Source organism: Xenopus tropicalis, chromosome 8, assembly GCF_000004195.4.
Source record: "Xenopus tropicalis strain Nigerian chromosome 8, UCB_Xtro_10.0, whole genome shotgun sequence".
Lineage (NCBI taxonomy): Eukaryota > Metazoa > Chordata > Amphibia > Anura > Pipidae > Xenopus > Xenopus tropicalis.
The window spans coordinates 140,225,383-140,246,554 of record NC_030684.2 but is presented as its reverse complement, the minus strand read 5'-3'; the positions used below and the strand labels follow the sequence as shown (position 1 = coordinate 140,246,554).

At 40.0% G+C, this 21,172-nt stretch overlaps 1 protein-coding gene across 1 annotated transcript; it reads left to right on the top strand.

The window, feature by feature from the left end:
- The first annotated feature begins 1,343 nt into the window (after positions 1–1,343).
- Positions 1,344–19,776, top strand: LOC108648322 (Fc receptor-like protein 2). The gene is made up of 13 exons (XM_018096589.2): positions 1,344–1,386; positions 7,835–7,855; positions 8,438–8,698; positions 8,940–9,197; positions 10,036–10,317; positions 10,484–10,774; positions 13,384–13,686; positions 15,953–16,090; positions 16,810–16,837; positions 17,161–17,243; positions 17,872–17,925; positions 18,808–18,833; positions 19,306–19,776. The coding sequence occupies exons 1-13, from the start codon at positions 1,356–1,358 to the stop codon at positions 19,399–19,401; spliced, it is 1,872 nt and encodes a 623-aa protein (XP_017952078.1). The 5' UTR covers positions 1,344–1,355; the 3' UTR covers positions 19,402–19,776.
- The last annotated feature ends 1,396 nt before the right edge of the window (positions 19,777–21,172 follow it).

Below are 21,172 nucleotides of genomic sequence, written 5' to 3'. Positions count from 1 at the left end.
GAATGTCGTTCCTATATTTATATAGGGAGTAAGATCTCAGCCTGGCAATTATAGGCCTGTAAGTCTGACATCCGTGGTCGGCAAGTTATTTGAAGGCTTGTTAAGGGATCACATAAAGAATTATGTAGTGGAGAATGGCATTATGGGCAGTAATCAGCATGGCTTTATGAAGGACAGGTCATGTCAGACCAATTGAATTGCTTTTTATGATGAGGTAAGTAAGAAGCTGGACAGTGGGGATGCAGTAGATATAATCTATTTGGATTTTGCCAAAGCATTTGATACCGTTCCCCACAAACGACTGCTTTCTAAGCTAAGGTCTATTGGTCTTAGTGAAGTCGTTTGCACATGGATAGAAAACTGGCTACAGGATCGGGTACAGAGGGTGGTTGTTAATGGCACATTCTCTACTTGGAGTAAGGTTCTCAGTGGGGTCCCTCAGGGTTCTGTACTGGGTCCACTTTTGTTTAATTTGTTCATAAATGACTTAGGGGAGGGTATTATGAGTAATGTATCAGTGTTTGCAGATGGCACAAAACTCTGCAGACCAGTCAATTCTATCCAGGATGTGACATCCCTGCAGCAGGATCCGAGCCAACTGGCAATCTGGGCAGCTAAGTGGCAGATGAGATGTAATGTGGATAAATGTAAGGTCATGCACCTGGGATGTAAAAATATGCAAGCCCCGTATACCCTTAATGGGACTGCACTAGGCAAATCCATAATGGAGAAGGACCTTGGAGTCCTTGTAGATAATAAACTTGGCTGTAGCAAGCAATGCCAGGCAGCAGCTGCAAGGGCAAACAAGGTTTTGAGCTGTATTAAAAGGGGTATAGATTCACGGGAGGAGGGGGTTATTCTTCCCCTTTACAGAGCGCTGGTAAGGCCCCATCTAGAATATGCTGTTCAGTTTTGGGCTCCAGTGCTCAAACGGGACATTATTGAGTTAGAGAGGGTCCAGAGAAGGGCAACTAAGCTGGTAAAGGGTATGGAAAGTCTCAGTTATGGGGAAAGACTGGCCAAGTTGGGTTTGTTTACACTGGGGAAGGGGCGCTTAAGGGGGGATATGATAACTATGTATAAATATATAAGGGGAGCATATAATAACCTCTCTAATGTTTTATTTACCAGTAGGCCCTTCCCAATGCACATTGGTGCTCGTGTTGCACACAGTTGGGTGTAATAACACAGGATACACAGGAAGTCTCCGCTCTGTAAATCTCACCCCATGTTATTAGCAGAAGAAGCAGAAATCACTAAATACAGAAATACAAAATGGGAAGTGAAAATGCCGTTTGTGTATCTGGAGCTTTAGCTTACGGGGCATTAGTTGGTGAGTGCCGGCTGTAGGCGCCATGTCGCTCCTGGGGCTCCTCGTCCTGCTCTGTAAGTACAAAAACTGAATAAATGTTGTCTTATTGTAAATAATCTTTAGCCCATGTACTGATTCAGCAAAAGGTCTAAGTACTGTAGGTAAATCCAATGTAATGATGCACTGATTGGACTTGGATCCCACAATGTGACAGCTTTCATTTCATTGTAAAAAATAATATCTAGATAAACATAATACCAAAGGCAAATGTTTGCTCCAGTTCTAGTAACCCATAGCAACCAATCAGCAGGTATCACATGTCCCATGTTTGGAGGCATGAAGTAAAACCAGTTGTACACATAGGGGCAGATTTACCAAGTGTGAGATTAGAATTTACCACAGAGAAACTCGCCCACTTTCTATTCATTCCTATGGGGTCTTTAGCAGTGTATTTATCAATGGGCGAAAGTTAGAGTTCTCCATTTGATAAATATCTTTTTTAAAAATCCCATAGGAATGAATAGAAGGTGAGTGAGTTTTTCTGTGGTGAGATCTATAAAACTGCCCCATAATGATTTCCAACCAATGAGCTGCGTAGGGTACATCGCCAAATAATCAAATACATTGTGAATAGTGCTGAGTGAATCTGTCCCATTTTGTCTTGGTGAAAAAATTGCAGAAAGGTGAAAAATACAGCTACCACGCAACCTTTTGATGTGATAACACATTTTTCAATGCAACCATAACTTGTTTGACACAAAGGCGACTTTTTTATGCAACCACAACTTCTTTACTGCACCAGTGACTTTTTCCCGCAATTTTTTTGTTGCAGCAAATTTACACAGCAGTTTTGCAAAAATTATATTCACTAATTGACAGTTTAAGAAATGTGAGATTACAAAATAAGAGTTAAAAATCCTCATGTATTATAAGGGATATTGTACCCCTTACTGTAAATGATAAGGATATTAGCAGTCACTGAGGGGCTCTGTGCCCATATAAAGGCACAAGGCAGCAGGCTGAGTTATACAGGGAACTCTGAGTATCACTCATGTATTATAAGGGATAATGTACCCCCTACTGTAAATGATAAGGATATTAGCAGTCACTGAGGGGTTCTGTGCCCCCCATATAAAGGCACAAGGCTGCAGGCTGAGTTATACAGGGAACTCTGAGTATCACTCATGTATTATAAGGGATAATGTACCCCCTACTGTAAATGATAAGGATATTAGCAGTCACTGAGGGTTCTGTGCCCATATAAAGGCACAAGGCTGCAGGCTGAGTTATACAGGGAACTCTGAGTATCACTCATGTATTATAAGGGATAATGTACCCCCTACTGTAAATGATAAGGATATTAGCAGTCACTGAGGGGTTCTGTGACCATATAAAGGCACAAGGCTGCAGGCTGAGTTATACAGGGAACTCTGAGTATCACTCATGTATTATAAGGGATTATGTACCCCCTACTGTAAATGATAAGGATATTAGCAGTCACTGAGGGGTTCTGTGCCCATATAAAGGCACAAGGCTGCAGACTGAGTTATACAGGGAACTCTGAGTATCACTCATGTATTATAAGGGATAATGTACCCCCTACTGTAAATGATAAGGATATTAGCAGTCACTGAGGGGTTCTGTGCCCATATAAAGGCACAAGGCTGCAGGCTGAGTTATACAGGGAACTCTGAGTATCACTCATGTATTATAAGGGATAATGTACCCCCTACTGTAAATGATAAGGATATTAGCAGTCACTGAGGGGTTCTGTGCCCATATAAAGGCACAAGGCTGCAGGCTGAGTTATACAAGGAACTAAGTCATTTTGGAGTTCTGTGACCATTTATAGGCATGAGGAAGAACGCTGAGTTTATAAGATAAAATGTATGGGATATTCATGGACCCTGTGTATAACATATCACTCAGTTATTACTAGACGCTGAGTATAATCACTCCTAGGAAGCACTGCTTGACACAATTATGCCACTTCAGACGCACATGACTGTAGGCGTAGCTACCTAGAGGGTCCCCTGCTCAGTCTCACACCCCTGGCACACAGGTCAGACTAGCATCACAGCACCCCAAAGCCCAACCAACACTCACAAACTCATATACAACTTGCTGCCACCACTCTCATACTTCTTACACTGGAGATGAGAGATGCCAAGCACACTGGTAGGAAAAGGGTTAATGTAAGAAACTGACACACACACTTTCCTTACCAGCAGTTAAAGGGTTAATCAGAATACAGCATGCAGAGGGCTAAGGCACTCAGTTACACACTCGGAGGGTAGGTATGCTTTAGAGCATCAAGGGCAAAAAATTTTATATTTAATATTATAAAAGGTATAACGGTGCATATGTAAAGATATTACAAAAAGAACATTCAGTAAAATAAGTACAAACAGTTTTTTAAAATAAAAAGGAAAAACTCAGAAGTCCTATACTGTACCAAGCTGAGTCCTTCTAGCCCTGGAGGCAGGGGGAAACCAATGGGATGAACCTCCAATCGAAATTGGTCCTCCCAGTGTAGTCAGAGGACCCCCTGAGTGTATGGGACTGGGCCATTAATATAATGTTCCTTATGGGAACATAATAGAAAGATGAAATTAGATTAATCAGTTCTAAATGATCCCACTTGTCCTATACAGACTAAACCTCACTACTGTGTGACCTGCCCCTGCCCAGATATTCCTATCTGACAAACCGAGTGCCCAAAGCCAGTCAGGTTTGGACTCATTTGACAGGCCATATTAAATTATGTATGTATGTATAACTTTATTTATAAAGCGCCACAAGGGTGCACAGAGCTGTACAATCTTACAATATACACAATTACTCACAAGGAGGACAAGTGTTATAATAAATAAATACAATAAATAAGTATAAATACACAGGGAGTAAGTGCCATGTGTTATGAGACACAGTAGGAAGGAGGTCCCTGCCCCGTAGAGCTTACAATCTAAGTGGTTGGGTAACATACAGGCACAAATTGGAAGGTAAGAGGCACCAGGTATGGGCATTTGCCCTTAAACGTAGGACTGGGCAAAATAATGTTTTAATTCCCCAGAAGGTACAGTGTGAGTTTTATCTTAAAGAGAGTGGGTGAGTGTTCCCTACGGAGGGATTCAGGGATAGAGTTCCAGAGGAAAGGAGCAGCGAGATACAAAGGGTTAAGATGAGAGAGCGCAGTGGGTGTGGATGGTGTAAAAAGACGGAGGCTCTGAGAGGAGCGGAGGAGACAACCAGGAATGTGCAGAGAGACCAGTGAGGGAATGTAGTGAGGAGCAGGGAGACCAGTGAGGGAATGTAGTGAGGGGCAGGGAGACCAGTGAGGGAATGTAGTGAGGAGCAGGGAGACCAGTGAGGGAATGTAGTGAGGGGCAGGGAGACCAGTGAGGGAATGTAGTGAGGAGCAGGGAGACCAGTGAGGGAATGTAGTGAGGAGCAGGGAGACCAGTGAGGGAATCTAGTGAGGAGCAGGGAGACCAGTGAGGGAATGTAGTGAGGAGCAGGGAGACCAGTGAGGGAATGTAGTGAGGAGCAGTGAGGGAATGTAGTGAGGAGCAGGGAGACCAGTGAGGGAATGTAGTGAGGAGCAGTGAGGGAATGTAGTGAGGAGCAGGGAGACCAGTGAGGGAATGTAGTGAGGAGCAGGGAGACCAGTGAGGGAATGTAGTGAGAAGCAGGGAGACCAGTGAGGGAATGTAGTGAGGAGCAGGGAGACCAGTGAGGGAATGTAGTGAGGAGCAGGGAGACCAGTGAGGGAATGTAGTGAGGAGCAGGGGAGGGAAGGGCTTTAAATGTTAGCAGAAGGATTCTGTAAGTTCCTTTGCTTAACAGGCAGCCATGCTAGAGAGCTTAAGTGAGGCTGAACAGGTTCCCTCTTAGGAGAGAGCAGGAGGGTCCTGGCAGCAGAGTTACCTCTAGTATAACTGGTATGGGTTCTGGGACAATAAATGTGTGTGAGTTTAGGTTATGGTGTGACCTCCACATCACCTATGATGGGTCCCAATTTGAACTCTTAAGTCACCCCCACGTGGGCTTCCCCTCCCCCACATGGCATGGCTCTTATCAGCCGGGGCTTAGAGCCGGGCATCCCCTCCCCCACATGGCATGGCTCTTATCAGCTGGGGCTTAGAGCCGGGCATCCCCTACCCCACATGGCATGGCTCTTATCAGCCGGGGATTAGAGCCGGGCATCCCCTCCCCCACATGGCATGGCTCTTATCAGCCGGGGATTAGAGCCGGGCATCCCCTCCCCAACATAGCATGGCTCTTATCAGCCTCTCTCTCCTTTCTTTCTTTCTTTCTTTCTTTCCTTCCTTCTTTCTTCTCTCTCTTTTCTTTCTTTTTTTTCTTCTTTCTTTCTTCTTTCTCTCTTTCTTTCTTTCTTTCTCTTTCTCTCTTTTCTTTCTCTCCTTCCTTTATTTCTTCTCTCTCTCCTTTTTTTTTCTTTCTTTCTTCTCCCTCTCTCCTTTTTTTCTTTTCTTTCTTTCTTCTTTCTGTCCTTTTTTCTTTCTTTGTTTCTTTTTCTTTCTTCTCTCTCTCTCTCTCTCCTTTTCTTTCTTTCTCTCTTTCTTTCTTTTTTTCTCTTTCTTTCTTTCGTTCTCTTTCTTTCTTTCTTCTCTCTCTCTCTCTCTTTCTTTTTCTTTTTTCTTTCTTTCTTCTCTCTCCTTTCCTTTCTTTCTTTCTTCTCTCTCTCTCTTTTTTCTTTCTTTCTCTTTCTTTCTTTTTCTTCTCTCTCTCTTTCTTTTTCTTTCTTTCTTTCTTTCTTCTCTCTCTTCATTTCTTTTTTCTCTATTTATTCTCTCTTTCGTCCTTCTCTCTTTCTTTCTTTCTTTCTTTTTTTCTCTCTCTCTCTCTTTTTTTCTTTCTTTCTTTCTTCTCTCTTTTCTTTCTTCTCTCTCCTTTCTTCTCTCTTAATTTATTTTTTCTCTTTCTTTCTTCTCTTTCTTTCTTTCTCTCTTCTCTCACTTTCTATCTTCTTTCTCTTTTCTTTCTGTCTTCTCTCTGTTTTTTCTCTTGCTTTCTTTCTTTCTCTCTTCTCTCTTTTCTTTCTTTCTTTCTTTCTTTCTTCTCTCTCTTCTTTTCTTTCTTTCTCTCTCTCTCTTTCTTTCTCTTCTCTCTCTCTTCTCTCTCTCTTATTTCTTTCTTTCTTCTCTCTCCTATTTTTCTTTCTTCTCTCTCTTTTTTTCTTCTTTTTCTTTCTTTCTTTCTTTCTTTCTTTCTTTCTTTCTTTCTTTCTTTCTTTCTTTCTTTCTTTCTTTCTTTCTTCTCTCTCTCTCTCTCTCTCTCTCCTTTCTTTCCTTATTTGTTTCTTTTTCTTTCTTCTCTCTCTCTATTTTTTCTTTCTTTCATTCTTTCTTTCTTCTCTCTCTCTCTCTCTCTCTTTTTTTTCTTTCTTCTCTCTCCTTTCTTTCTTTCTTATTTTCTTTCTTCTCTCTCTCGCTTTTTTTTTCTTTCTTTCTCTCTCTCTTTCTTTCTTCTCTCTCTCTCTCACTCCTTTCTTTCTTTCTCTCTCTCTCTTTTCTTTCTTTCTTCTCTCTCGTTTCTCTCTTTCTCCTCTCTCTTTTCTCTCTTTCTTCTCTCTCTTTTCTCTCTTTCTTTCTTTCTTTCTTTCTTTCTTTCTTTCTTCTCTCTCTTCTTTCTTTCCCTCTCTATTACTTTTTTCTCTTTCTTTCTTTCTCTCTTTCTTTCTTTCTTTCTTTCTTTCTTCTCTCTCTTTCTTTCTTCTCTCTCTCTCTATCTTTTCTCTCTTTTCTTTCTTTCTTCTCTCTCTTCTCTTTCTTTTTTTCTTTCTTTCTTTCTCTTTGTTTCTCTCTTTTTTCTTTCTTCTCTCTCTTTTCTTTCTTTCTTCTCTCTCTCTTCCTTTTTTTATTCTCTCTTTCTTTCTTTTTCTCTTTCTTTCTCTCTTCTCTCTCTCTTGTTTCTTTCTTTCTTCTCTCTCTCCTATTTTTCTTTCTTCTCTCTCTTCTTTTTTTCTTCTTCTCTCTCTCCTATTTTTCTTTCTATCTTCTCTCTCTCCTTTTTTTCTTTCGTTCTCTTTTTCTTTCTTTCTTCTCTCTCTTTTTTTCTTCTCTCACTCCTTTTTTTTCTTTTCTTTCTTTCTTCTCTCTCTCTCCTTTTTTTCTTCTTTTTCTTTTTTCTTCTTTCTCTCTCTCCTTTTTTTCTTTCATTCTTCTCTTTCTTTTTTCTTTCTCTTTCTTCTCTTTCTCTCCTTTTTTCTTTCTTCTATCTCCTTTTTTTTCTTTCTTCTCTCTCTCTCCCTTTTTCTTTCTTTCTTTCTTTCTTTCTTTCTTTCTTTCTTCCTTCTTTCTCTCTCTCCTTTTTTTTCTTTCTTTCTTTCTTTTTCTCTCTCGTGCAATCTCTCTCTTGCTCATCAATAGTGAGATAATAAGTTTACGAGTTGATATATGGCTAATTTATAATAAGCTATGTATAATTTAGAATGTTTCTAAATTTTACTGTTTAAAAAAACCCAGTGTATAATTTTTTCCTATCTTATATTTTTAACAGTCATGGCTGCAGAGAATGCAGGTGAGTTTCTGACTGTATATTATATATATGCATAGGTTGATTAGGTTGATTTGCTTTTAAACTCATTAGCTGGGGTATCGGGGCTTCTGTCGGCTGACACTCCCCCATTGGTGGCATTCCTTCCTGGTGTAAATGAAACTCCTAGGTCACAGCTATACTGTAAAAGGACACTTGTAGTAAAATTGCCACAAGGTGGAAATTTGGAGGCAGGTGCATTGTGGGCAAAAATTTAGACTTTTGTGTGTTTCTTGCACCAATGCTTTCTTTTCTACTTTTGTCATTTAACTTTTATTAGAGGGGAACTGTCATTTTAAAAAAAAAACCACTGTAGTCGATGTTTAAATAGTTTAAATAGTTTTAATAGTTTAAGTGTATTCAGCCAATATACTGTATATATCCCTAACCCAATACACTAACCCAATCTATCTCTTATCTTCCTCTCTATCTCTATCTCGTGGTTGTGCCAAATGCTTCAGTTAAACCTGTCCTGTGTGTAATTTTGAGCTTTTTGATGTGTTCAATCCTCTTTATTTGCTAAACAATAGTTTATTTCCATGTAACCAATAATGTGTTCCATTGCAGGGGCTGCTGGCAGAGCCACAGTGAGCTTCTCCCCAAACTGGGCCTCAGCATTCACATCTGAATCTGTAACTCTGACTTGCAATGTATCTTCCTCTGCACAAGGAGAGCCCCCTTATTTCTGGTATAAAGATGGGGTACGGATGGAAACAAAGCAGCAGAAATATACAATATTCAATGCTAAAAAGAGTGACAGTGGGGTATATCAGTGTAAGTCCCATAGCAGTGACCGGAGTGATTCTGTTACACTGACAATTAGTGATGGTGAGTATAAAGTGCAGATTTCAAAGGGTTCTTCATGTTAAATGTGGCTTTTTTTTCTATCAAAGGTCTTTATTAAAGATTTCAGTTTAATCATTTTCATTGTATTATTTTATCTTTCTATCGCTAACCCTAATACCCTAACCCTATCTATCTCTCTATCTATCATCTCTCTCTATCTCTCTATCTACAGTGTATTAGTTAGAATATATGTAATGAACAAATATCTATTTTTAATTTCCAGATTACCTCTCCCTGAAAGTTCCCCCCTTTGTGTTTGAAGGGGACAATTTACAGGTTTCCTGTGCCGGGTACCCTGGGTACAAAGCGGATACTGCTAAACTGAACAAAGGAAATCAGTTGATAGGTTCCTCACCCTCTGGGAATTTCAACTTTGGAAGAGTAACCATGGCAACAAGTGGCTCCTACATATGTTATAGAGCAGTAAAACACCATTTAATCTATTATAATCAAAAGAGCAGTGTGTACATTTCTGTGAAAGGTAAAAACCTTTATCGGTTCCTATACCAACAATTTATTGTGGGGATTTCATTAATTAAAAAAAACCTTTTCATAGATTCTATTTTTTTTCATAAGGTAACATCCTTCTCTTGTGATTGAGCTCAGTCTATTTACCAAAGTAAACATAGGAACATCCAGTGGAAATAAGCCTGAAACCTTCTTCTACAATGTGACCAGAAATAACCAATGTCACTTTCCCTGCCCATGCTGTAGGGGTGCCCACCTATTGCTTCATCCCCTTCCCCAGGCACCAAGCCCAGGGTTCTCCTATTGCTCTGTATCCCCACACATTCAGGCCAGAAGAAAGGATGAGTAAGAGAACATTCACGCTATGCTTAAATGATGCCCATATTGTGTAGGACAAAACCAGCACTTTGCTCTGAAGTTAGTAAATAAGACCTTAGGCCTCATTTATGAAGCCATTCAAGTTCATGTGCTCTTTCACCCCCACGGTTTGTAAATGACCCCTTTTGTATCTTTTACTGAATTATCAGATGCCCTAAATCAATGACATACAATAGCTATAGGTTTCTATTTAACTTGTCTCTTTCCCTTTTCTAGAGCTCTTTTCAAAGCCAGCGATATCTTCTGATTACATGAGTTGGATTATTGAAGGGGATCACATGACCATAACTTGTGACAAAAAGTTCAGCTCACACAAATTTCTTTATTTTTTTGTTAATTTTTTAATTGGGAGTCCTTCTGTGGTCTCTCAAACCTTCAATTTCCATTATGCTACTGCAATGTTTGGCAATAATAATCTGTAACATCATATTAATATTAGGACTTTTTTCAGAATCTTTTTTTTCCATTTCTAGAGCTGTTCAGTTCCCCACAAATAAAAGTGAGCACAGATCAGGTGACAGAAGGAGATCGCATGACCATAACATGTGACACAGAGCTCAGCCCACACAGAGAGACTACAGAGCTGCAGTTTGCTTTCTACAGAAATGGGCACAATGTGCAGGGATTCAGTTTATCCAACCAATATGGAGTCTCTTCAGCTCAGCTAGAGGATTCTGGGTATTATACCTGTGAAATAAGAGCTCAGTCTGGGATTGTAAACAAGAAGAGTGACCGAAAAAGTATCCAGATAAGAAGTAAGTAAAATCTTGAACTGCCACATATATGGGTTTCTTCCTATTGGAAAAAAATCTTAAAGAAAAAAATTATTAAAAAAGAGTAATTATTCAAGTTTGGTTCTGTAGATATTCATGTTTGGCATATAATGGTTTTGAATTCTGCATTTTATTTTAATTCCTTCAGCTAAGAAACTTGCCGGTGTGCGAGTGAGGCTGGAGCCGGCCGGGGGGCAGGTTATTGCTGGGGAGAAGTTGGAGATTCTCTGCTCAGTGGAAAAGGGGATGGGATTATTGCGTTATTCCTGGTGCAAACAGCCCACTCTCATCTGTAACACCAAAGAGGCTGCAGCTCCGGAGCAACGCTTTGTGGCAGAAAGTGTTTCTGAAGATTATGGAGGAGAATATCAGTGCATCATTACCAGAACTGCTACTGGGGAATCCATCCGAAGCGCCAACATCTCCATCTCTGTCCAAGGTACAAATTTTAGTCCATCAGGCTCAACCTTTTGCTACATACAGTATTATTAGACCCTGGTAAACCCATGTGTTCTAGCCACTCCTGTCTATTTAGGTGCCACAGTCCCACAATCTGATTGGGGTACACAAAGACCCCCACTCAGTTTAGTCCCTTACCCAAGAGCTCTTTAGTCCTTCCAAGTAGCACTACCTGTGGCAAAGTACCTCTCCCTTTGGATAGGCAGTTGCTCCCATGTATCAGGCACTCAAACACCTGTCCTTTCACAGGGGACTCATACTGGAGACTCACACAAAGGTAAAGGCATCCACGAGTAACTAAGCAGATATCTCCATTTATAGTCTGGAGCTCAATGCAAAGCAGAGCACACTCAGCCAGATACTCTCTCTCTGCTCTCCAGATCTGGCTCTGGCTGGCACTGCAGCAGGGTCCCCTTTATAACCTGCTGGCCCCACCTGGGGTTTTGTCTCCAAAGCCAGGCACTCCCTTGATTCTCCTTTTCTCCCAGAAGTGCACTGGGGCTCCCAGCCAATTGGATTTCTCTCCAGTCTGCAAATGGGGCTGGATGATGTCACAGATAGAAAAACAGGGGAAAAGTCCTCTGATCCCCCTGCATTTAGTTACTTAGTTATTTCTTGGTAGGTTGGCAACCCATTTTGAACCCTTGTATCATTCATTACACTTTTTATGGTAACCCTTTTGGGATAAAAAATAACAAAAGTGGTATAAAGGTGATACCTTTATTGGCTAACTAAGATACTCATATCAAGCTTTCAGAACATTTTAGTTCCTTTTTCAAGCTGATTACAATGAAGCTGTGCTGCTCTCTGATATATATACAACATTCAGCTCATGGATCAAATACCCAGAAAAAAAGGAATATCTGTGTGGAAGGTGTTAACAAAGTCATATAAACGGGGGGGGGGGGGCTGCAAGGGATTAACTGGCCCAGTGTCTCTACTAGTGATGAGCGAATCTGTTCCGTTTCGCTTCGCCGAAAAATTCGCAAATCTTTGAAAAGATCCGCGAAACGGCGAAAATGTCGTGCGACAAAAAAAATTGTCGCCCGCGGCTATTATTTTGTCACGCGGCTATTGTTTCGTCTCCCGCAGCTATTGTTTTGTCACGCGGCTATTATTTCGTCGCGCGCGGCTCTTGTTTCGTCGCCTGCGGCTCTTGTTTCGTCGCCTGCGGCTCTTGTTTCGTCGCGCGGCTCTTGTTTCGTTGCCCGCGGCTATTGTTTTGTCGCGCGGCTATTATTTCGTCGCCCGCAGCTATTATTTTGTCGCACGGCTATTGTTTCGTCGCGCGCGGCTATTGTTTCGTCGTGCGCGGCTCTTGTTTCGTCGCGCGGCTCTTGTTTCGTCGCCCGGGGCTATTATTTTGTCGCGCGCTATTGTTTCGACAATTTTTGGACGTGCGGCGAATCCATGCCTGGCGAAACTTTTCGCCCATCACTAGTCTCTACAGATGTTGGTATTTCTGGCTGGGTGCAGGCAGTTCTTAATCTATATAATTTGCCATAAATCCAAGGCCCAGGTTCAGTCCCTTCTCCAGAGAGTTGAAAGTTTTAATTAAGTTATACTCCCATACCTTCCTTTCATTCTCTGTTTTAAATTTTCCCTTAAGGACCAAGATTCTTAAATCATTTATGGAGAGGTGAGGGCTGTTAAAATGGTTCCCTACTGGTGTGTCCAGTTTATTTGTTATAGTAAAGCCAGGAGTATTTAGTGTAGTCAGGGTGAAAGCTATCATACATTAGATAAACCGTCTTATCTGTTGGTTTTTGATATATGGTGGTTTGTAAACTATTTTCCCTGATATGAATGGTTGTATCTAGAAAGTGAATGTGAGTAGGGGAGTAGTTCCATTTTAAATTGATAGTTGGGTGAAAGTCATGAAATTGTTTGTGAAACTGAATAAGTTCTTGTTCAGTACCGATCCAGATTATGAATATGTCATCTATGCAGCGGAGGCCTGGTGTTACAGGTGGAGAGAAAGTCCTCTTCTAGTTTCAGCATGAAAATATTGGCATATTGGGGTGCAAAGTGTGTACCCATATTGGTTCCCATCTTCTGTAGATATATTTCTTGCCCTAATAGGAAGGTAAACTCAATCAGTTGTATAACTGCATGAGATCGTAGGCCCTCCTTTCCAGAAATTCTTTGCAGGTGGCTCTACCATCTGTATGTGGAATGTTTGTATAAAGGGATTCCACATCCATTGTTGCCAACATGGTGCCCTCTGGGAGTGGCCCTATACCTGCAAGTTTGTTAAGCAGATCAGTTGCGTCTTGTAAATAGCTTGTTATACCCCTTACAATGGGTTTCAAGATCTGCTCTCCGGCAGAGTGCCAATCCCAGATACTATAGTCCATCCAGGGTTACCTTCTTTGTGTATTTTAGGAAGCATATAGAAAGTTCCCATGTTGGGAGTCTCTGGTATTAAATCAAACAGATCTGATTGTGTGGCTGGGAGTGTCTTAAGTTTCTGAGTTGTTTCTTATAGGCCACTGTGGGGTCAGTATCTAGTTTAGTATAATGGTTTGGGTTCAATTTGCATTTTTGGATTAATAACTCTGGGACTATGAAATCTTTATGTTCTAACAGAACCAGTGGCAGATGCCAGAATTACTCCCGAGGAGGATGAACTTGCAGTGAAAGTAGAAGACAATCTGTGCTTGACCTGTTCTGTAGCAAAAGGCACTAACCCTCTGTTCCTTTGGATTCATAATAATAAGACGATTGGACATGAATCAGTACTGTACCAGGTCCGAGAGTCTGGGAAAGTGCTGTGTATAGAGTCCGCTCAGCTTCAACATGCTGGGACCTACTGGTGTGAGGTCAGGAACCAACTTTCATCCAACAGGATCTTCACTGTTACCAGCAACATTGTCACCATAAGCATCTCAGGTGGGTTCCATGTATGGCAACATCCAACACTTGAATGGAACTTCCATTCCACTCATGCCTTGCTGCAAGGGAGCTGGTGATGCTACTTTAGTAAAAGAAGGTAAAAACAGTTAATTTAATCAGTAATCATTTCCATTAGCTACCAATACAGTGTTATCCTTTCTCTGAAGGCATAGTTGCTAGGAGTTGTCGCTGTTTATTTTTGCTGAATTAGCAATGCTAAATGCATTTTAGGGTTGGACATCAACTTTACACCCAGGTCCTGGGCTGGATGCCATTTTACCAAGGAAGTCTATAAGTCTGTAGTTATTGAAAAAAAAAATAGTAATTAAGCTTTGTTTGCCATAACAACAAAGAGAAAAGGTTTTCAGACTACTTAGTTGGCTGAGTACATGGCTGTATCCTTTGCTGTCCAGCAAATTCAATGTATAAAATTAGTATAAAATTAAACATTTTTGGACATAAGTTAAAAAAGTTTGAGAATGATGTACAGGTATGGGATCCCTTTTCTGGAAACCCATTATCCAGAAAGTTCTAAATTATGGAAAGGCCATCTCCCATAGAATCCATTATAAGCAAATAATTTTATTTTTAAAAATGATTTCCTTTTGTCTGTAATAATAAAACAGTACCTGTACTTGATCCCAACTAAGATATAATTACCCCTTATTGGGGCAGAACAACCCTATTGGGTTTATTTAATGGTTAAATGATTCCCTTTTCTCTGTAATAATAAAACAGTACCTGTACTTGATCCCAACTAAGATATAATTACCCCTTATTGGGGCAGAACAATCCTACTGAGTTTATTTAATGATTAAATGATTCCCTTTTCTTTGTAATAATAAAACAGTACCTGTACTTGATCCCAACTAAGATATAATTACCCCTTATTGGGGCAGAACAGCCCTATTAGGTTTATTTAATGGTTAAATGATTCCATTTTCTCTGTAATAATAAAACAGTACCTGTACTTGATCCCAACTAAGATATAATTACCCCTTATTGGGGGCAGAACAGCCCTATTGGGTTTATTTAATGGTTAAATGATTCCCTTTTCTCTGTAGTAATAAAACAGTACCTGTACTTGATCCCAACTAAGATATAATTACCCCTTATTGGGGGCAGAACAGTCCTATTGGTTTTATTTAATGGTTAAATGATTCCCTTTTCTCTGTAATAATAAAACAGTACCTGTACTTGATCCCAACTAAGATATAATTACCCCTTATTGGGGCAGAACAGCCCTATTGGGTTTATTTAATGGTTAAATGATTCCCTTTTCTCTGTAATAATAAAACAGTACCTGTACTTGATCCCAACTAAGATATAATTACCCCTTATTGGGGCAGAACAGCCCTATTGGGTTTATTTAATGGTTAAATGATTCCCTTTTCTCTGTAATAATAAAACAGTACCTGTACTTGATCCCAACTAAGATATAATTACCCCTTATTGGGGCAGAACAGTCCTATTGGGTTTATTTAATGGTTAAATTATTCCCTTTTCTCTGTAATAATAAAACAGTATCTGTACTTGATCCCAACTAAGATATAATTACCCCTTATTGGGGGCAGAACAGTCCTATTGGGTTTATTCAATATTTAAATGATTTTTAGCAGACTTAAGTTATGGAGAGCCAAATTACAGAAAGATCCCTTATCTGGAAAACCCAAGGTCCCGAGCATTCTGGATAACACGTCCTATACCTGTATTTTTATTTATATTTATTTTACCTTAAGTGCCAAAATAACTTGAAATGGGTTTTTTTTCAAGAAAAATTATACAGAATCTAGGTAGAATTGAGTCTAAAGCAACTGGACATTTTCTTAAACATTTCACCACCACTTTTCAGAAGAAGTCACTTGGATGAGTGGTGAAACGTCAAGAAAACTCTAACTCCAGTTGCTTTAGTCTTAATTTTAGATTAGATTCTGTATATCACGACCTGAATGAATGATAATAGATAGATTTGTATTTAATTGTATTATTCTGGCTTGCTTATCACTCTATTCATACCAGTGAAACCCCTGTCTGCCCATTAGGGTAAGTGGCTCCGGTAGACGTTCAAGACCCGCAGAACAAAACTTAATAATTAACAGAAATAATTAACCAACTGCAATCTGTCTCAGGGTAACACCAGGCTACATCATCCTAAAACGTTGTTTAGAAAGTGACTCGCCCAGCTAAGGAAGAATATTTTGGAAACATTTTGGATGCCTGTATTACTTAAATGGCTAATCATGTTTGTTCTTTCTCCCCAAAGGGAACACCTACAGGTATGTAGTGATGGGAATAGGAATCTCACTGGCTTCCCTGCTTCTTGTTACTGCCATTGTTGTCTTCAAATACAGGAGCACGATGGCCTCATGTTTCACCTGTTGCCATTTTCCAACAAGCTCAGGTAAAGTATAATTTATTGTACGTCTATATATTACATCACCAATTTAATATAGTTTTGCCATGAATATGTCATAAAATTGACCAAGAACTGATTTACTGTACTACAGCATATTCTAAATCCATCTTTACATTGGTGTGCTTATTAAATTTGTAATTGTATATTATTTGTTTACATGGCAGTTGTGTCCATCAGAATACTACTTCCTTATCCTACAGTCTCCATTTGATCCTGTCTCAATCTTGTCCTACTGTTTCCATCTTGCTCCACAGTCTCCATCTTGCCCTACTGTTTCCATCTTGTCCTACAGTCTCCATCTTGTCCTACAGTCTCCATCTTGTCCTACAGTCTCCATCTTGTCTTACAGTCTCCATCTTGTCCTACAGTCTCCATCTTGCCCTACTGTCTCCATCTTGTCCTACTGTTTCCATCTTGCTCTACAGTCTCCATCTTGCCCTACTGTTTCCATCTTGTCCTACAGTCTCCATCTTGCCCTACTGTTTCCATCTTGACCTACAGTCTCCATCTTGCCCTACTGTTTCCATCTTATCCTACAGTCCCCATCTTGTCCTGCTGTCTCTATTTTGTTCTTTTCTTTACAACTTGTCCTACTGTTCCATCTTGTCCTACAGTCCCTGTCCATATACTCAAACTTGCAATACTGTTGCCGTTGGCACCTACAGTAATAAAGGACATAAAATACTGCTGTCAATTGTTTTCAGGTGGCTCAGTAACTAAAGACCAAAATGGGTGAGTTACAGATACACAAGAATTAATGAATAGTATGTTATGTAGAATTAAAACTGCTATTTGTTTAATTTGCTTTCTTCCCATTCCATTCCTTTCTGGAATGTAATATTCTAATTCTAATGGTTATGGGCATTGAAACCACCAACCAGAAAGCAGGTTGATTTGTAACCTTCATTTCTGATGTTTTTAATTTGTAATTAAGACCCTCAACTATTATTTTTTCCTTTCATATGCACAAACCCCTGTCCATAGTAGCCAAATAGCAGTTTATACCTTAACAGTCTAAATCATACTAAAATAAATTGTTAATCATGATTTAATAGGTCTGATCCAAGACAACAAGTTGCTAACCTTTACATTCCAAATGATGGGAAACCTGAAGAAGAACAGCCGGAGTACGGCAATAGTGAGTTTGCTCTAAACTACATTTAAACTAATACTTTCTGCAGGATAAAAAGGTTTTATATTTGTCTAAAAACAATCCTGTATACTAGTGCCATGTTGGGAAAAAAAAATTATGCAGGAGTCTATTTGATGGTACTAGTGATACTGTGTGGCTATATCTGTTTCCTTTCTTGGCAAGAAGAGTACAGTTCTGCCTTGCTTTATGGCAGGGATTTTAGTAGTACTGTAAGGGTTAGAGCCACTGTACACCAAGATCTAATTGGCTCACTAACATTCACTGCCCTGCAGCTTGGATATATACATATGGCTGACAGTTAAAGCGCTAATGAGGCTTAGCCGAGGCAGGTAAATGGATACACTGAAAGTACATAAATAGGTAATGTGACTTAACAAAACATGATTAAAAGCAATTCAAATAATAATATTATCCTTTGCATGCAAATGCATTGGTTTATCAGGAGACCATGGGCAAAAGGGACAATTTTTGCTCCTCTTTCCTTTGTTTTCAGAATAGAATAATCTAAAAGGGCACATGCTATTAGACAAGCCTCATAAGAAGCAATGGGGGCAAGTTCTTGTGTTTTGACACCACTACATACCCACGTTACTCTTTTTTTTATTTCTTTTAGTCGTTATCCAAGATGGAGAAGATGAGTGTTACTATATGAACTATGATCCAACAGGTATGTCATCTTGCCATATATTTGGCAATTCTCATTGGTCACATGGATTGAAGAATATGAGTGTAGTTATTCTGTTGGTACATTCTTATTTCTCTAACTGCTGAAGGCTGCATGATATTCATAAACTAAGAGCTAAAGTTTAGACGTCTGTTGCACAATTTGGGCCTGGGACACCCTCTTTCCTGATCCAATACTCATAACCCATGATAATCATTTTCATTATTTGTTTTACCCTTTAGCTAATCAGATCCCAGAAGTCAATACATATTGGACTGGACTGTCTATTTGCTTATGTTTTTATCTAGGGTCCCCCCAGAAACCATTTAGTATTCTACATTTGTTTTATGGTAACACAATGGCAGAAGTCCATTATGTCTCCATTTATTGTCTATTTGCATTACACTAATAGTGGATGTATAATTATTTCCCTCTTGCCTTTTAGTCCTAGCTTCTATGAATGTGTTTCTAGTTAAACCATCATTATCCCCTTACGCAAAAGTGGAACTCAGGGCCCCCAAAAAATTTAAAATTAACATTTTGAGACTCTTTGGCACAGTCTTAAAGTATAATTACACAGATATACTGTATGATGACTACAAGAAATGTGCAATGAGCATATTAAACTGTATATTACATGCCAGTAAGATCATTGCAACATGAATAATGATCACATAAACCCCATATATGCCATTAAGATTACCGCAGGCATAGCTTCTATAAAAAGATAAAGTAATATAATATTAACATGGGTAAATGCCCTTAGCAAGATTTCAAAAGGAATTGTATAGTGGCCCTTAAATAGAGATGATCAAATGCACTGTGGCTACACAAGAAACATCTGTAATTGTTTCAGGATCTGATGTCTAAAACTTTTTCTTTCAGCTTCTTCATTACCAAAGAATAACTATGTGAGTATTTCACCAGGTCCATATTATTATTCTTGATGTTTAGATGTGAGTACAGCTAGGGATCCTTTTCTGTAAAATCAAAGTATTTGGCATGATTACAGTACTCTGAGGAGCCTGTTTGGTTGTGGCTGAAACTGGTGAAACAATCAATAAAAAAGCAACTTGTGTCAATAAACCCTGTTGAGATCCAAAATAGGATAGGTTTTTGACATCAAATCCCTTATACCCGATGCCCAATCCTTAATAAAGCAGACCCCAAGTGTTCCATTCTAGGAGAGCAGATAGCTGAGCCTCAGGGTGCTTCCTGGACATCAAGATGCAAAGGGCAAAAAAACAGAGTGCTTTGTTGCTGTTTTTCGCTCTTTGCACCTTGCCCAAGGCTTCTCCTCCCCAGTAAGGCCTCATGTGTTTGATGCATAATCATTTTGTTACTACTGGTGTGTGAAGTCTTATTATTTTGTATTTTATTCAGGATAAAGTTTCTGTTACTTACACTGGAGGCAAGTATCAATCCTCTGAAGAATTCCAGGATTATGAAGAGGACTATGAGAACTTCAGTCCCAAATAATTCATGCAAAGTTGCAGCACAATCACTATTACATTTTCATTTTACGACTACGGACCAGAAACCAATTTTTCAGTAGAATCAAACGAGAAAATAGAACTTTTTCATAGACTAATAAGTACTCTCCAGTTCTTCTGTTCTGTACTTCTGTAAGTAGTCACCTGGACATAAACAAGTCAGCAAGAAAGTTTTTGGATTTCTTCATGGTTTTTGGATTACTAAATAGCTGCCAAATAAGAACTCCAGGGTTCCCACAGTGGTTTGCATCAATAGATTCTAAGGGGTCTATTTATCAAGGTACGATTCGTTACGAATTGAAAAAATCTTATTTTTTCTAATTTTTCATACTGTGCGTATTGTCTGCGATTTTTTCGTTAATTTGCGTGACTTTTTCGTACTCTGCCAACAATTTACGCAACAAAATTGTATTTGTCACAACGAGTACGAAAGTTTCGGATTCATTCAAGCTTCGGTATTATGACTTTCCTTGGGCCAGGTTGGAGCTGCAGAGTGCCATTGAGCCCTATGGGAGACTTTCCTTGGGCCGGATTGGAGCTGCAGAGTGCCATTGAGTCCTATGGGAGGCTTTCCTTGGGCCGGGTTGGAGCTGCAGAGGGCCATTGAGCCCTATGGGAGACTTTCCTTGGGCCGGGTTGGAGCTGCAGAGTGCCATTGAGCCCTATGGGAGACTTTCCTTGGGCCGGATTGGAGCTGCAGAGTGCCATTGAGCCCTATGGGAGACTTTCCTTGGGCCGGGTTGGAGCTGCAGAGTGCCATTGAGCCCTATGGGAGACTTTCCTTGGGCCGGGTTGGAGCTGCAGAGGGCCATTGAGCCCTATGGGAGACTTTCCTTGGGCCGGGTTGGAGCTGCAGAGTGCCATTGAGCCCTATGGGAGACTTTCCTTGGGCCAGGTTGGAGCTGCAGAGTGCCATTGAGCCCTATGGGAGACTTTCCTTGGGCCGGGTTGGAGCTGCAGAGTGTCATTGAGCCCTATGGGAGACTTTCCTTGGGCCGGGTTGGAGCTGCAGAGTGCCATTGAGCCCTATGGGAGGCTTTCCTTGGGCCGGGTTGGAGCTGCAGAGTGCCATTGAGCCCTATGGGAGACTTTCCTTGGGCCGGGTTGGAGCTGCAAAGTGCCATTGAGTCCTATGGGAGGCTTCCAAAATCATGCATTGAAGGATCAAATGTTTTCCCGCTTTTTATGATTGTTCGAACATGAAAATTTTGTGACTTTTGGATCACCAATACTATATTATCGTGACTATTACGATTTTTTCATAAGCATATTCATGACATTTCCGATCATCAGAAATTATTGTATCTAGAGTTCAGTTCTTGGTGCTTTAGTTAAGTTTAAAATGTATATTTATGTGACCGATATCACCTCACACTCTGATCATGCTGCTTTCCTTTCTACTCATAAACCCGTAACTAAAGAAAGAAATATAAACCATACTGAAATAGGATGAGAAGACCAAGATCAGGAATGTTAGTTTCTGGTCAATGTGCTTTTCTATCTTTTGATGCCTCCTGGATGTACAGTAAGTCTATGCAAAAGGTTTATCATCTTTTGGCATTGGTTCCAATCAAAACATTCTCTATATATAGTGTTTATGTTCATCAGGGATTTCCCATTGATGTGAGTTCCTGATTTCACCAGTGAAAGATCAGTTTCTTATGCAGAATGGGAGCATCAAAGATTGTCAGTCAATGAGACCCCCGACCCTTCCATCTATGAGAACTTCCATGCCAAGTAACATCAGGCACTGCTAT

What these genes read in the sequence shown, in the direction of transcription:
- LOC108648322 (XM_018096589.2), top strand. Translation starts at nt 1,356, where the DNA reads ATGTCGCTCCTGGGGCTCCTCGTCCTGCTCT. An exon ending in GTAACTAAAGACCAAAATGG is followed by an intron (nt 16,838 to 17,160) that starts GTGAGTTACAGA and finishes ATGATTTAATAG; the next exon opens with GTCTGATCCAAGACAACAAG. An exon ending in CATTACCAAAGAATAACTAT is followed by an intron (nt 18,834 to 19,305) that starts GTGAGTATTTCA and finishes TATTTTATTCAG; the next exon opens with GATAAAGTTTCTGTTACTTA.